Here is a 15,944-nt window from a genome sequence, read left to right as displayed (position 1 = left end):
TGCTGTTCTGTGTTTTGTTATTCTACTCGTACCAAACCAGCCTTCTCCTCTCCTCTCCCCCTCTCTCCTCTCCCCTAAGGTTCAACTACAGATCTACACATCACCTCACCACCAATGGCTTCTATGAGTTCCTCAACTGGTTCGATGAGAGGTCGTGGTACCCCTTAGGGAGGATCGTGGGGGGCACAGTAAGTTTAACACACTCCTCTACACAGTTACACACCATGCCTGCTGTACAAAGCCTATTTTGAACACTTGAAAGTGATATAGGGAGAATATAGGGAGAACATTGGAATTTATTAATCAAAGGCTCACTAAAGTGAAAATCATCATTTCTAGTGTTTTGAATTTTGGCATCACCAGATCAAATTACTGTCACCCAAATGTGTAAAATGAGGTTGCAGTCATTTTCCAGCACTCTTTATACAGTATAAAAATCTAGCCCTGTTACTCTCCCTCCAAAAACAATTCTGTACGATTTAAGAGGCTATGCATCCTTCAGCGTGAGCTGCTCATTTTGTACTCAAATAGGATGCATGCTCTTGGCGGTAAAACTAAATCAAATAAACCATTTATATCATTTGTTTACATTTGACATCCCTCCCATTATAGCCAGCCCGAGCAGTGCACACCTGCTTCCGGCAGCTACAGATAACAGCCAGCTAACAGCCTAGATGAAACTCGCAATTTAGAATATTGTCGTATAATGTAGTATGGCTGTTGATGGCTCAGAATACAAAGGATACAAAGGAAAGAAAATTATGTCGCTAAAGTTTTCTTGTTGTTTGAGCTAGCACAGTGTTGTATTTTGCAAACTAGAAATACAACCTGTTCACTAACTCATCATAGTCGAGTTGCTAACGATTTTACAAAGCTTCAAAGTATCTCACCGAAAATGTAACAAGCATCCAACTGAAAAAACTAAAACACTGTAAGCTGCTGTAGGGTCCAGTTACACTATCTAAGGGCTATACGAGTACTCTCTAAAATACTAAAATAATGTGAGTATTCCAACAGCCAAAACAACTCAACTGCCCATCCCTGATACCGCCCCGGGGACCATTTTATACCGTTTCATCCACCTCTCTCCCCGATGCTCTTCGGTCTCTCTCATGCCCCGGTAGCAACCGGTGAGCCGTTAAGCTGACGGATTCCCCACGACTGCTACGGCCACGCTGTTTACCAACAGCGGCAGCAGCTTTTGTGAAATCACAACCTTATTCACCGTGAGTTACTACCTGCCCATCCCGCTGAGATTTATCTTCCCCCTCCTCACCCGCTCCTCACCCGCTCCTCCCTCTGCTTAGCCTCCATTTTTTTTTGTATGCCCTGTAAACTGCTCTGGAGGGACGCTTTTTCATCTCTCCTTCTGTCTGTGTGAGATGGCCTACCTCCATCCCCAGCTCCTGCTGGGTTGGCAGACGGTACTGTAGCTTCTCTATCTGTCCCCCTGCTATGTGGTTACACCCCCAGGCTGCTGGTGGTGGTGGAGGGAGAGGAGAGGAGAGGAGAGGAGAGGAGAGGATGGGGGAGGAGAGGATGGGGGAGAGGAGAGGAGAGGAGAGGAGAGGAGAGGAGAGGATGGGGGAGAGGAGAGGAGAGGAGAGGAGAGGATGGGGGAGAGGAGAGGAGAGGAGAGGAGAGGATGGGGGAGAGGAGAGGAGAGGATGGGGGAGATGAGAGGAGAGGATAGAGGAGAGGAGAGGGGCCGTTCAGACAGCCAGGCTTCTTACCTCACAGCACAGTTCTCTCCAGGCCCTGGTGAGGTGGTAGCAGTAGCAGATGCTGCAGCGGTAGGATGAACAGATCAGCAATAGCAGGTGTCACTGTGTCATATTTTGGCGACGTCTGCACTAGAGATTCAAACCTCCTAACCTGGCGCTAACAAGATGATATGCTACTTGTAGACTGCTAAAGAGGCAGGTGCTAAGCAGTGGTGTGTACTCTTATAGGGCCTAATAGGATGGCAGTTACAGAGGGAAGGTTTGGCAAGGGAATTTATCTATATATTGTTAATAGCAAAGCATAACTTAATATCAATAATCTTACTCCATGTCATTTAATTATCAAATGAGGCTTTAATAATACTGGAGAAAGAGAGAGAGAGAGAGACTGATGAGAACATTTGCCCTTGTGAATAATTGCCTATACGCATGAATAAAAACATTTGTGATACAATTTAAAATATTACTTTCGCTTACTTGCACTTCGTTGTCCAGCTTCTTTCACAATGTTTACAATTTATAAGACAAAATATGAAACCAAGCACTGACATAGCTCTCTGCACATACCTGCAGTGGCTACGTAGCTAGTTTCCGGGGTAGCTAGTTACAGCTACCATTGGATTTCAAGCCTCTCAACAATTTTCTAATTATAAAACATCTTGGCTAAAGGTCATACTTTTTGGCCATGCGGCTAAACCAGAAGTACTCTGCTCTATTCTTTTTCTTCTAAAATCCTATTTTAGATGACCTCCTCAACCCTAACCTCATCCTCAATCCTAACCGCATGCCTAACCCTAAATGAGACAAAACGGCTAATTTAGTCACTCATCAATTTCCACAAGAAAGACCATTTTCACTTTGCTGCATGGCCGTATTGGGATGTTGCACCAGTAAGCAGTGGACCATACTGCCCCCCAGCGCACCATGCCGGTTTACTGGTCACAGTCAGCACTGACAGAAGGGCAGCCGGGTTTAGAGACAGCAGGCAGGTATACAGAATGCAAATGTCCTCCAACATGCAAATCTATGCAAAGTGAGTGGAGATGCAGGTTCAATACATATGGGAGATAGGATAGGCTGAAGGCCAACACTGCTGATAAAATGTGTGTGTGTGTGTGTGTGTGTGTGTGTGTGTGTGTGTGTGTGTGTGTGTGTGTGTGTGTGTGTGTGTGTGTGTGTGTGTGTGTGTGTGTGTGTCTCAGCTACAGTAGCTACCTGGCCCTATGGTTTATGTTTGTGTGTTTATTTTTACACTGTGAATGAGAGAAGTGCCCCCCTCAGCTGTACTGCTGTGGTAGGCATGTAGCAGGGCTTAGATGCTGTCTAGGCCTAGTCCTGTACAAGGCATGGCTCCTCTTGTCATGCATCTTGACCCTTGTACACATTATCTAGCCTGTTCTTCCCCTATGAGGATTGTGAAATCCACTCAGACGTCCTCAGCTGTTTCAGGTGAGTTCAGTTCAGAGCACCTCAGCTGGCCTTTTCCTCAGAGTGCTCTTTCCCAAGTCTTTCGGGGCTGGTTGGAATTCACAAAAACACCTCTCCGCTCCACTCTGAGCAGCACCACCTTGGCTGTGCTGCACTCCGGCTCCACCTCTCTTCTGCTCTCTCTCTCTCTCTCTCTCTCTCTGTCTCTCTCTCTCTCTCTCTCTCCGCCCCTCTCTTCACTCTCCTCTCCTTCCCCAAACTGCTTGCGATGAGCCTGACAGCCCCTCATTAATTCTGTATGATAACATAAATTTCTTTGCACAAGACGGGTCGCACCGTTTTCAAGACGGACGAGCAGATATCACTTAATGTGACAGTGAGTGCCTTTCTGCGTAGCCCTGCCTTTTATCCCTCCCGTTCCTCTTTATCCCCCCCCTCTCCTCTCGACCGTCTGCTGGTCGCTCCTTCTCTTCAGAGTCATAGATAAGAACTGAAGTCTTGAATTAATGTGACACTCTTTAACAATAGGGCCCATTCAAGGCAAAGACATGATGGCACATCTTTTATTGATTTGTTTAAAGCCAGAGGGCCAAAACTCTTAAGCTCCATGGGGGAAAAATGAGAGAGTGAGCAGAGTGTCTCTCTGAAACACTAATTATTGGAGACGTTAGTTTTTTCTTAACCATATCGCAACAGGCACTAACGGCTAGCCCAATCCGAAGGACGGACTGAAGGAGTTGGATGATTTGAAGGAGATGGAGAGAGAGAGAGAGAGACCGAGTAACAGGGAGACCGAAGGAGAGAGAGAGAGGTGCAAAAAGACCCTAGTTGATGGCGTTTATCCCTCCCAGGCTACAGCTAATTAGAAATGAGAAGATAAGAAGTGAGGACGTTGCTGACAAGCAGGGACGAGCCAAAGTGCCTGTCTGGACTCCAGGCGTAGCCTAGCATACATCAGGGCATCACTCGCACTTAAACACCCCGTCCCGCCCCTCCTTCTCACCCTTTACTTCAGACCCCCAATGTATTGCTGGGGCCTAATTAGCACCAGACTCATGTGTTATAGAGGGGGGGAGCTGTGGGGTTGATTGGGCTGTTTGAGTTTCCCTCAGCCTTGAATGGATGAAGTAATTAGACAGTACTAGGGGTAGAAGATCGCCTTCCCTTGTCTGCCATGTGTACATCTAAAGGATGATATCATAAACATAACTCTGGTACGTGGAGCAAGTGGGCGCTGTGACAGCTGCTCGAACATATAATTGATCATTTCAATTGACCATGCTTTTAGTCTCGAATTGGGCTTAATCTGTGTCCAGGAAATCAGACCTATAAAATACTATCTGGCCATGCTGCTAACCAGGAAGTACACCTCTTTATCTCCTAAAATCCTACTTTAGATAGCGTCCCTAACCCCTAACTCTAACCCTACCTCACTCCTAACCTTGTGCCTCAGCCAAACCCTAAAGTAAGACAACATAGCGTATTAATTTCGACAATGTATACCATATTCACTTTGCAGCATGACCGTATAATTGGGATGTTGTTGTACCAGTAAGCAGTGGACCATACTGCCCCCCAGCACACCATGCCGGTTTACTGGTCACAGTCAGCACTGACAGAAGGGCAGCCGGGTTTAGAGACAGCAGGCAGGTATACAGAATGCAAATGTCCTCAAACATGCAAATCTATGCAAAGTGAGGGGAGATGCAGGTTCAATACATATGGGAGATAGGATAGGCTGAGTACAGGCCAACCAAGTCTGCCCGCCTTTCTTTCGATCTCTGCCCGTGTGTGTGTGTGTGTGTGTGAGCTACAGTACAGTAGCTACCTGGCTGTATACGTTCTGTTTCAAGGGTGTTTATTCCAGTACATGATTCCACTATGAAAGAAAGAAGTGCCACTTTCAACTGCCCTGGTAGTCCCTATACATAGGCAGAGAGCTGTGAAGGTCCTTTAGAATTTCAGAGAACCATAATTAGCCTGTTTTGCGATTGCAAACTAGCACATCACTTGTTCTAAACACAGAGCTCTATATTAAGCTATTTGAATCATCACCAGTTTTGAGAGTTTTACAGCTCGACAGAGTGGTATATGTTCTTGTTGTTGTCTACACGTCAGCAGAGAACTAAACATACCTCCCAGTGTTTAGATCCTCTCACTGTGCAGTTTCTCTAGGAGACGTTTATCTTGTCTAACCCAGGAGGGTTGTGGAATACCCCCAGGTCAGGGATGGAAGGACTTTCTCAGCTGTTTTAGGTCAGTTCAGTTCAGAACACCTCAGCTGGCCTTTTCCTCAGAGTGCTCTTTCCCAAATTCTTTGGTGCTGGTTGGAATTCACTGAAACACCTCTCTGCTCTGAGCAACCAGCTACAGTGAGCTCTCTGCTGTACTCCACCTCCACCTCTCCACCTCTCCCTCGCTCCCTCTCTTCCTCAAACTGCTTGTGATGAGCCTGACAGCCCTTCATTTATTGTGTATGATAACATAAGTCTCTTTGCACAAGACGGGTCGACCGTATTCCAGACAGATTTTATTCCTCCCCTTCCTCTTTATCCCCCTCTCCTCTCTCTCTCTTTCTCTCTCTCTCTCTCTCTCTCTCACTCTCTGTCGGGTGGGGGGGGGGGGACATCTGCCGGTAGCACCCCCTCTTCAGAGTCATAGATGAGGACTGAAGTCTTGAATCAATGTGACGTTCTTTTAAGGTAGACTCTGGGATGTGACATCAGAGCAAAACAAGCGGGGCGACGCTGCCAGGGACTTTCAAAAACCGAGATGCAACGGACTAGAGAATGCGACAGAGCGAAAAAAGTAAAAAAAATCCAAATGAAATCCAAAGACATTTTGGAGAAGAGAGGAAAAGATTAGACTACAGAGTTGAATGCGATTGGTGCATGCGCTCTGCCATCATTTGTCAGAGGGCGGTGAAACAAGCGGACGTTTGTACGCTCTTGTTCACTACAATATCTTTGGTCAAAGTTGACGTCATGCTCCAGAGTCTACCTTTAACAGTAGGGCTCAGTCAAGCCAAGGAGGTGTCCTGGCCTCATCTTTTATTGATTTGTTTAAGGCCAGAGGGCCAAAACTCTTAAGCTCTATGGAGAAAAAATGAGAGAGAGAGAGAGAGCGGATTGTCTGTCGCTCGGAGACTCAACTGAAACGAGAATTATTTGAGCCACTGGCTTTTTAATAACCATGTAGCAACAGGCGCTAATGGCTAGCCCACTTTGCAGGACAGGGAGGAGAGAGTGAGGAGGATGATTTGAAGGAGAGCGAGTAACAGGGAGGCCGAGGGAGAGAGAGGTGCAAAAAGACCCTAGTTGATGGCGTTTATCCCTCCCAGGCTACAGCTAATTAGAAATGAGAAGATAAGAAGTGAGGACGTTGCTGACAAGCAGAGACGAGCCAAAGTGCCTGTCTGGACTCCAGGCGTAGCCTAGCATACATCAGGGCATCACTCACACTTAAACTCACCCTTTACTTCAGACCCCCAATGTATTGCTGGGGCCTAATTAGCACCAGACTCATGTGTTATAGAGGGGGGGAGCTGTGGGGTTGATTGGGCTGTTTGAGTTTCCCTCAGCCTTGAATGGATGAAGTAATTAGACAGTACTAGGGGTAGAAGATCGCCTTCCCTTGTCTGCCATGTGTATATCTAAAGGATGATTCAATTAACATGACTCTGGCCATGCCATGAGCATAGAGCAAGCAAACCCTGTGACAGCTGCTCTGACATTGACCACTTTACCAGCCATCCAACTGCTGTACAGAGAGAAGGTACACAGTATATTGTTGGTAAAAGAGGGATAGATGGGTGGGTGGATGAGAAGGTGAGAGATGGAAATCTAGATGGCTAGAGACACAATAAACTAGCTACAGCAAGTTTTAGATTCGCTATCTTACATATGGCGGTTTTAATCAGTGCAAAGGTATTTGTTGGACTAACGGCAACATGAGGTATTGAATTTCTGTTATCTTGACAACATTTGCACAGTTCAGCTTATTTCTTGTTAATCTACAACTGGTTGCTAAGCGATTTAATGGCCGCCATGAACTCCCTGTAAATTCTTAAATTCAATCTCAGTTATGTTTCGTTACATAACTTTAAAAAGTATAATAATAAACACTAGAAAATAAGTTCCAGAGGAAACTTCATTGTTCAGCTGGCTAAAAGTATTTTAATTATTGGCAGTAGAGGGTTTACTGATATAGTCCTAACTTTGAGATATCAAGTAAGATCATTGCAGCCCCCACTCTTTGGAACACTCTCCCAAACCACATCAAAGAATCCAGCACGCTCTCCTCCTTCAAACGGTCCCTCAAAATCCACCTTGCTTTTAATCATTAACTATTTTTTATTGTTTTTTTTACTGACTGCAGGTTTTACTTTTTATGTATTCTTTTTATTCTTGTACTCTCCATGAAGATGTAGTGTCATTGAGTACTGAGTAAAGCACTATACAAAATAAATGCATTATTATTGTTATTATTATATATAAACTTTTGGTGACCATTGAAGCCCATGTTGAGTTGTGCAATATGAACAGTATAAAAATAATTTCTTCAGCTTTCTTAATCAAGAGTTTTGTGAACATTATGATGTTGGTTTGGTGTTCCTAGATTCAACATTGTAAGAGCAGTTCTACGAATTTCAAGACCCTGGGCTTAGTTCAGGAGTGAGAGGGGTAGTCTACTATAAGTAACTACTATTCAGGAGTGAGTCTTCAGTCTACTATAAGTAACCTTCAGTTATACCTAACTAACAGTAAATAAAATGCTATACTTATGTTGTTGAAGAAAGAGAAAATGAGAGGTAGGGAAAAACAGTAAAAAGATATGATACATTTTCCACTGCTATGAGAGGGTTAGTGTTGGAGAACTGGGAGCCAAGAAAGTGTATTCCTGTGTAAATATTCTAAGAATGTGTTCTGTAGGTCTCCTGTTGTTTTTGTTCAAGAGTTCTGAAAGTTCCATGACAGTTGCAGTAACAACGGGGCTCTCAGAATGTTGGCCTAACTCAGCATTCTGTTTTTAAAGTTTTTGAGTTACAAAAAGCTGAATATAAAAAAAAAAAAAAGTATTAAGACTTTCAAAAAGTTGAATACAAGCAACTCAAGTTCGACATCTCTGCACCAAAGTTGGATTGGTGTAAATAGATTAAAAGCAGGCGTAATGATAATAATAATAATAATAATAATAATAATAATAATAATAAGTGAAATTAAAGTTTTGAGACTTGGACTAGCTGATGCAAGCCCACTGATAAGCATGACGGATATCTATAGTTGGACTTGCTGAAGCAAGCCCACTAATAAGATGTAGGCCTACATTGTTCGTCATCCCACCTCTTTGCATAAGAGCCACACTGAACTTTCTGTCTCTGGTCTCTGTCTCACTACTCCATAAAGGAGGCCCAGTACTGTACACCGTTGGGTCATAAACATCATTACATTTGCACATTATATCTGAGATCATATCTACAGCCCATGTGTTTGCACAACAATGCCATAATTGACTCTCTGTATCTCTCTCTTCTCCCTCCCTCTCCCTCCCCCTCTCCCTCCCTCCAGGTATATCCAGGGTTGATGGTCACCGCGGGCCTTATCCACTACGTGTTGAACCTCCTTCATCTGACGGTGCACATCCGTGACGTGTGCGTGTTCCTGGCGCCCGTGTTCAGCGGCCTCACCTCCATCTCCACCTTCCTGCTGACGCGGGAGCTGTGGAACCAGGGGGCGGGCCTCCTGGCCGCCTGCTTCATCGCCATCGTCCCCGGGTACATCTCCCGCTCGGTGGCCGGCTCCTTCGACAACGAGGGCATCGCCATCTTCGCCCTGCAGTTCACCTACTACCTATGGGTGAGCTGCCCAGTCGATGAGGCTTCAGTAGCAGTACCATTTGATCTGTTTTATGTTTTAACATTGCAAGGCATTTTCCACTTAATGTTGTCTCTATAGATATATCTGTTTTCATACTGACGCTTTATTGATGGGGAGAAATACCAATCATAACTTATCCACAGTCCTTGGCTGCCGCCAATATTTCTTTCACGGTGTGCTGCTCTGTAAAGATTCACACTCTCATACAATCTTTACAAATCACAAAACACCTCAGGCTGGAGGTGAGATGGCTTGTCTCTTTTTGCACCTATGCTTTAATAGTCATTCAATTGAACACCATTTATAAAAAATATTCAAAATGAAGGTCCTCCCAAACACTATTGGGATGTGTCAAGGCTACATGACCAGACCTTGGACAGGCAGCCAGTGAGACAACATGAAAGGCTTATCCATGAGCACAACAGCGAATGGAAATGGGAAGGAATTCTCAAGGCCGAGACACTCCGTTTGAAGCATGCCTTTCACACGGCTTGCCCTCAGCACATCTTCCCACCTCTCAATCACATTAGTGTTCTAGTCTGTCCTCGCAACTGACTCGCACGGTTCGCTGTGCTTCCCCAATGTCTCGAAGGCCATGCGCGTTATACAGTTGCACGTACTTGTCATCTAAACACACGCACACACAGACACACACACACACACACACACACACGCAAAGATCAAATTGGAGGCTCGGCCCGCTGGTTTTAGATGTGCGCACTTGGCATTCATCCTCAGTCATTCACCCTCCTCCTCGTGGTGGAAGGTGACCTTCACCGTGCCCTCCTGGCTTCTCTCTCCTCCATTAGCGTCATTGGCGGTGGCACATCTAAGCCTCCGCAGACAAGCGGCTCATCGCTAGGAGAAGGAGGAGCGCCTCCACTAAGTCACCCTCAACGATGTTTCAGGAGAGAGAGAGAGGAGAAGAAAGAGAGAGAGAGAGGAGAAGAAAGAGAGAGAGAGAGGAGAAGAAGAAAGAGAGAGAGAGAGAGAGAGGAGAAGAAAGAGAGAGAGAGAGAGAGAGGAGAAGAAAGAGAGAGAGAGAGGAGAAGAAAGAGAGAGAAAGATTATAATAAACTAACGGCAGGCAGAGTCAGTAAGTGCTACACTATTTATTTTGGTGTTTTTTTCTTTCCTCCTCCTCCTGCTTTGTCCTCCAGTTCAACCCGAGCCCAAGGACACAGTGTTGAATCAGGTATAAACATGACGGTGATTTAGCCTCTCTCTCCCTCTCCGCAACGCTCGGCTGGCTTTTGTCACCATCGGCAGCGAGCTTGGCGGTGTACTGCAGTACCACGCTGTGTTATGAGGGTAGAAAAACACACACACACATATGCACATATGCGCGCACACACACACACACACACACACACTGTACAAGCTGTGACAAACCCCGGGGAGGGTGTAGCTGCCACAAACTAAGCCAAATAACGAACGAGAATCACAACCAAAGGAATGAGATCTCAATCGGAGTTTTAGCGAACTTGGAAGGGAAAAAGGAGGGGGAAGAGAGTCAATTGTAGCCTTCAGGTATTCCGTAATCCTGGAGAATCGTCGTGGGTTGGGAGCTGGGGTCGGTACACGGGCAGATTCTCGTACGGTCCTGGTCGGGTCTTTCAACGGGGTAATCAGAGGTTCGGTACACAGGCGGGTTCAAAACGATGAATGGCACGCAGCACGACAACTTCACTGTTCTTCTCTCTACTCTCTCTCTCTCCGGGTTGATTCCCCTGGCGGTTCTGCCACGCCCCTCTTTGTAGCCCGGCCACTCAGCCCGGCGGTTCCTTTCAGGTGCGCTGTGCCTCTCTCCAGGTACAGCTTGACGAGCAGGAAGCCCTAATATGGGCATGGGTTGGAGCCAGCGCGCTGCCACATATCTGCCCTCTATAAGCCTACCCCTCCTTACCCCCAGCCAGAGCCCACTCGGAGTGAAAGACGTAGCCTAGGAGTTATTATGTCTTATCTTTCTCTTATTGGCCTGGACAAGGCTGCTCAAGCCTGTCAGATAGTAGACCCCCCCCCCCCCCCACCAGGCCTAGCATACAAATATGTAGTCAGATAGCGGACCACCCCCCCAGGCCTAGCATACAGATACGTAAGCAGATAGCAGACCCCCCCAGGCCTAGCTTACAGATACGTAAGCAGATAGCAGACCCCCCCAGGCCTAGCATACAGATACTTAGTCAGATAGTAGACCCCCGCCCCAGGCCTAGCTTACAAATATGTAGTCAAATAGCACCCCCCCCCCCCCCCCAGGCCTAGCTTACAGATACGTAAGCAGATAGCAGACCCCCCCCCCCCCAGGCCTAGCTTACAGATACGTAGGCAGATAGCAGACCCACCCCCCAGGCCTAGCTTACAGATACGTAGGCAGATAGCAGACCCACCCCCCAGGCCTAGCTTACAGATACGTAGGCAGATAGCAGACCCACCCCCCAGGCCTAGCTTACAGATACGTAGGCAGATAGCAGTGTGTGTGTGTGTGTGTGTGTGTGTGTGTGTGTGTGTGTGTGTGTGTGCACGCGCATGTGCTATAAGTCAGTCAGCTTCTTTCTGTCTGACACTTGACTTAGTGTGAAAGGCGACAGCATGTACCGTTAACAGAGCTGTAGACTCTCTGAAAGGTTGCATCTGTCCATACCTCTCCCTCTCCCTCTCCCTGTCTCTGTCTTGTTAACTCAGCAGACTGTGACTGAGCTGATGGCCCCACTCAGCACAGAGAGCCTCAGCATTCCTTCTCAACAGCCTCTCACACTTGTTTGTGTCAGTGTGTGTCAGTGTGTGTCAGTGTGTGTCTGTGTGTGTCTGTGTGTGTCTGTGTGTGTCTGTGTGTGTCTGTGTGTGTCTGTGTGTGTCTGTGTGTGTCTGTGTGTGTCTGCGTGTGTCTGCGTGTGTCTGCGTGTGTCTGTGCATGTGTGTGTTTATCCATGACACAGTTGGTGTGAGGTTAAACAATCTGACACACACACACACCCCCTGTGGGTGACACGATGGTGACTGACTCAACAGACCTAGGGGGTGTCTCACCCTCAAACTGGGAACCAGTAGTGGTGGTGGTGCCAACATGCGCTTTACACTCTGCTCTGAATGGTGGTGTGTGTGTGTGTGTGTGTGTGTGTGTGTGTGTGTGCTCGTGTGTGTTTCTATATGTATCTATTTATCTGTGTCTGTCTGTCTGCCTCATGGAAGAACAATGCATTTCCAAGTAATGCAGCTGTACCCCACCAGCAGTCATCACCGCCTGTTTTAGTGGTGTGGTGCTGTTGAAAAACACACACACACACACACACACACACACACACACACACAAGGCATCGGCCGCTCCCATCGTGGTTCCATTTGGCAAGAGCCCAGAAAAACAATCATCCTGGACACACACCACTGCTTTCCATTATCAGTCTCATTTACCCACGCAGTTCTCAGCTCGCTCCCTCTCTTTCTTTGACTCCTTCCCTCTCTTTCTTTTTCTTTCTCTTCTTCCTCTCTCTTTACCACATCCTCCCCATGGAAAAGGGAGGAGCCCATCATTTTCTCTTCCTCTCTCTCTCTCTCTCTTCCTCTCTCTCTCTCTTTCTTTCTCTCACACTCTTTTGCACTCACTCTTTCTTTCTCTCTCTTTCTCTCTTTCTCTCTCTCTCTGTCTCTTTGCCCCGTCCTCCCCTCCTTCATTGAGAAACATGGAGCCCCTCTTTCCCTCCCTCCCTTTCTCTTCTTTCATCCCTCTCTCTCTCTTTCTCCAAGTCCTCTATCTATCCAATCTTCATTATCCTGCTCCTCCAGTCTATCTCCTAATAACCCATTCAACTCCAGCTGCCTAATCTGCCTGTGTAGCCCCCACCTCGTCCCCTCCCCAATCTATAATTGAATCCCCTCACACCCTGGAGAGCTGCCCTTTGTAACACTCGCGCTCCATGTCATACACACACTACACACACAAACTACACACACACACACACACACACACACACACACACACACACGCTCCCCTCGTGACATGCTCACACAGTCGTACCTCTAATTCCACAGTTTCTCTAGGCTCATAATTAAATTAGTGTGTGTGTGTGTGTGTGTGTGTGTGTGTCTGTGTGTGCGCACACATTTCTGATTCGGGAGCTACGCCTTGCAGCTGTGTGACTCAAAAGACTCAAATACTTTAGTCAGTCAATTCCCTATTCCCACGGAGGCCAGGTCTCCCTGCTCCTGCAACCTATCAATCAAACCCATCAATCAATCCTTCATTAACAGATCAGCCGAGGTGTGATGTGTCTCCGTTGACGGCGGTCGATACGACACTGTCCCCATGACAACCTGCTGTCGGTAGCTCCCTCCGCCGCCGTGACCACCCACAGAGGTGTGTCAGGGGAAGGAGGGAGAACGGCAGTGTGTACAGCAGCTGTTGACTTTGTTTATTGTTTGTTGTCCTTGGGTTTGTACAGGTGATGTGAGGCAGTGTCTTAATGTTTTAAGCCTTTGTCTCTCTCTCTCTCTCTCCATCCACAGGTGAAGTCAATCAAAACAGGTTCTGTGTTCTGGTCCATAGCCTGCTGCCTGTCCTACTTCTACATGGTGAGTGATGGTTAGACTGTTAGTTATGGACACACACACACACACACACATTTATTTGTGGTAATGGGAATCTGGAAGTCATGATTCCATTCAGATCGCCCAGCGATACTGTAGCACTGCTAGATGAGATGGTTATAGGTGGGAACGAGCAACACACACACACACACACACACACACACACACACACAGGATGGATGGAGAGATCAGATAAAAGACCTTGTGATTGGTGCTGAACGAGATCCAACTCATTCACAGTTAAATCCCAGCCCCTGCCCAGCCAGCCATCAGACAGATGTCAAATGAAACAGATTACAAAAATTCAGCTTCATGGATCACAGCGGTGAGAGAGAGGGAAGGAGAGAGACAGAAAGTGGAGAGAGAGAGAGAGAGAAAGAAAGAAAGAAAGAAAGAGAGAGAGAGAGAGAGAAAGCCTGTAATGACCACATTTGAAAAGTAGGCATATTTTCTACCCAGAGAAACCATTGTCTTTTATACGACCCTGTCTCATTCAGTGTCTCTCTCTCTGTCTTTCTCTCTCTCTCTCTCTCTCTTTCTCCCTCTCTCTCTCTCCCTCCCTCCCTCCTCTTTCTGTCTACATCCAACTCACTGCATAGACACAGTGTGGAATATGTGGGCTTCTCACCTCTCCTGTATTCTCTCTCTCCTCCTAACTTCCCAGTGTTGACTCTCTCTCTCTCTCTCCTCCTAACTTCCCAGTGTTGACTCTCTCTCTCTCTCTCCTCCTAACTTCCCAGTGTTGACTCTCTCTCTCTCGTTCTCCTCCTAACTTCCCAGTGTGTTCGGATGCCTCTGTTGTAGAGTCTGCTGTCATATTGACACGTTCCCTCTCCCTCTCCTCACTCTCCAACCCTCTGCTGGCTGTTGTGTGCATTGCACTGATGACCCTTCCTGCTGGGTGGGAGAGGGAGAGAGAGAGACACAGAGAGAGAGACACAGAGACAGACTAGAGGTAAGGTGTCCTGGCTGTCACTGACCCAGCCTGAGAGGGAGGGATAGGCGCTGTAGAGGGAAGGACAGGGGAGAGAATAAAGGGTTGACAGCGGTAAGAGGACACCTCAAACTGACGTGGGAGAGAGGAAGAGACAGACAGAGACAAAGACAGAGAGAGAGAGAGAGAGAGAGAGAGAGAGAGAGAGGGAGGGATGGATAGAGAGATGGTCTGTGGTTATGCTGTGATCGTACGTCATCGTACACACACACACACACACACAAAGACTTGATATTAGAATCTGGGAGTTGTCCAGATTTGTCTAGGAACACACACACACACACACACAGAGAGAGAGAGAGACACTGACATCCTGATGGACAAGTCTGCTGAGAACCCCATTGTTAGAAAAGCTTGATGTTCTCTTCATCCCCCAGGAGAGAACACACACACACACACACACACACACGCATCATGAGAGCACTTTTGAAGTTCTATTCCCTCATAAAGTATGTATGAGGTGTTTGTGCGGTGATTGTTTCTCAGGTGAAAGATTCTGGAGGCTCCCGTAAAGTCAAGGGGTTGAATCACGACTCCCAGGTTGTTCTGTTCACAGCGTACAAAAAAAAAATCAATCTGGAGCCAAAGCTCCGATAGCAACGATGTAGCGGTTAGAATCACCCACGGCCCATCTACCTCCCAGGGCCCCCCACACCTTGCCCTGGAACAAAGCAGCCTAGTCCCCACAGAACGGGGCTTATCTCTCATGCCAGACCACTTGCCCCCTTATCTACCCCCCTCATGTCACCGTATACCCCGACTCATCACTAACAGCCTATCAGGTTCCCCTGCTCCAGCACCTCAGACAGAGGGGTCTCAGAGTCTGCGTAGACCCCCACGGAGGCAATCTACTCTACCCTCTTCCAGACAGACGTCGCCCCCACCACCTCTCTATGGGATCATGAAGTCTGTATCCCATGAAGTCCATATCATTCCCATGAAGTCCGTAACATTCCCGTGAAGTCTCCGTCCACGCTCTAAACCCAAACGGTTATTCCCGCCGGTCTCCTGATACCGTTGTTTCCTTCAGCGGGAATATTGATTTATTGTGTTTCTCTGCTCCGTCAGTTACCTTGACTGGGTCCCAGTAGACTGGGGGAGAGGGCGGAGCGGGGGGGGGGGGGGGGGGGGGATAAACACAGTAGTTTAATTTACAAGATATTCTTTGTTTTCTGTTGGGGATTTGGGGCTGTAGCCTGAGGAGCTGTGCGAGTGGTTTTTCTCCCCCTCCGTAGGGCTTGGTGCCTCAGAGGTTGTAGCCGACCCTACAGGGGCTTCACACGGATGGGGGAGTAATGCAGAGTGTCCTGTCTTCCCAAAGACAGAGTAGTCTCTCTCTCT

At 47.3% G+C, this 15,944-nt stretch overlaps 1 protein-coding gene across 2 annotated transcripts in view; it reads left to right on the top strand.

Moving 5' to 3' along the window:
* The window catches only part of LOC310812307 (dolichyl-diphosphooligosaccharide--protein glycosyltransferase subunit STT3B), a 60,802-nt gene that overhangs the window by 31,926 nt on the left and 12,932 nt on the right, over positions 1-15,944 (top strand). For both annotated transcript variants that reach the window (XM_083680808.1, XM_083680809.1), the window contains exons 2-4: positions 80-188; positions 8,720-9,007; positions 13,529-13,594. In XM_083680808.1, coding sequence (XP_083536934.1) covers positions 80-188; positions 8,720-9,007; positions 13,529-13,594 — 463 coding nt within the window. The remainder of the gene's footprint in view (positions 1-79; positions 189-8,719; positions 9,008-13,528; positions 13,595-15,944) is intronic.

This window comes from Argentina silus (assembly GCF_951799395.1).
Source record: "Argentina silus genome assembly, chromosome: 11".
In the NCBI taxonomy this organism is placed as follows: Eukaryota; Metazoa; Chordata; class Actinopteri; order Argentiniformes; family Argentinidae; genus Argentina; species Argentina silus.
The sequence above is the reverse complement of the archived record's forward strand: the minus strand, read 5'-3'. Positions and strand labels throughout refer to the sequence as shown.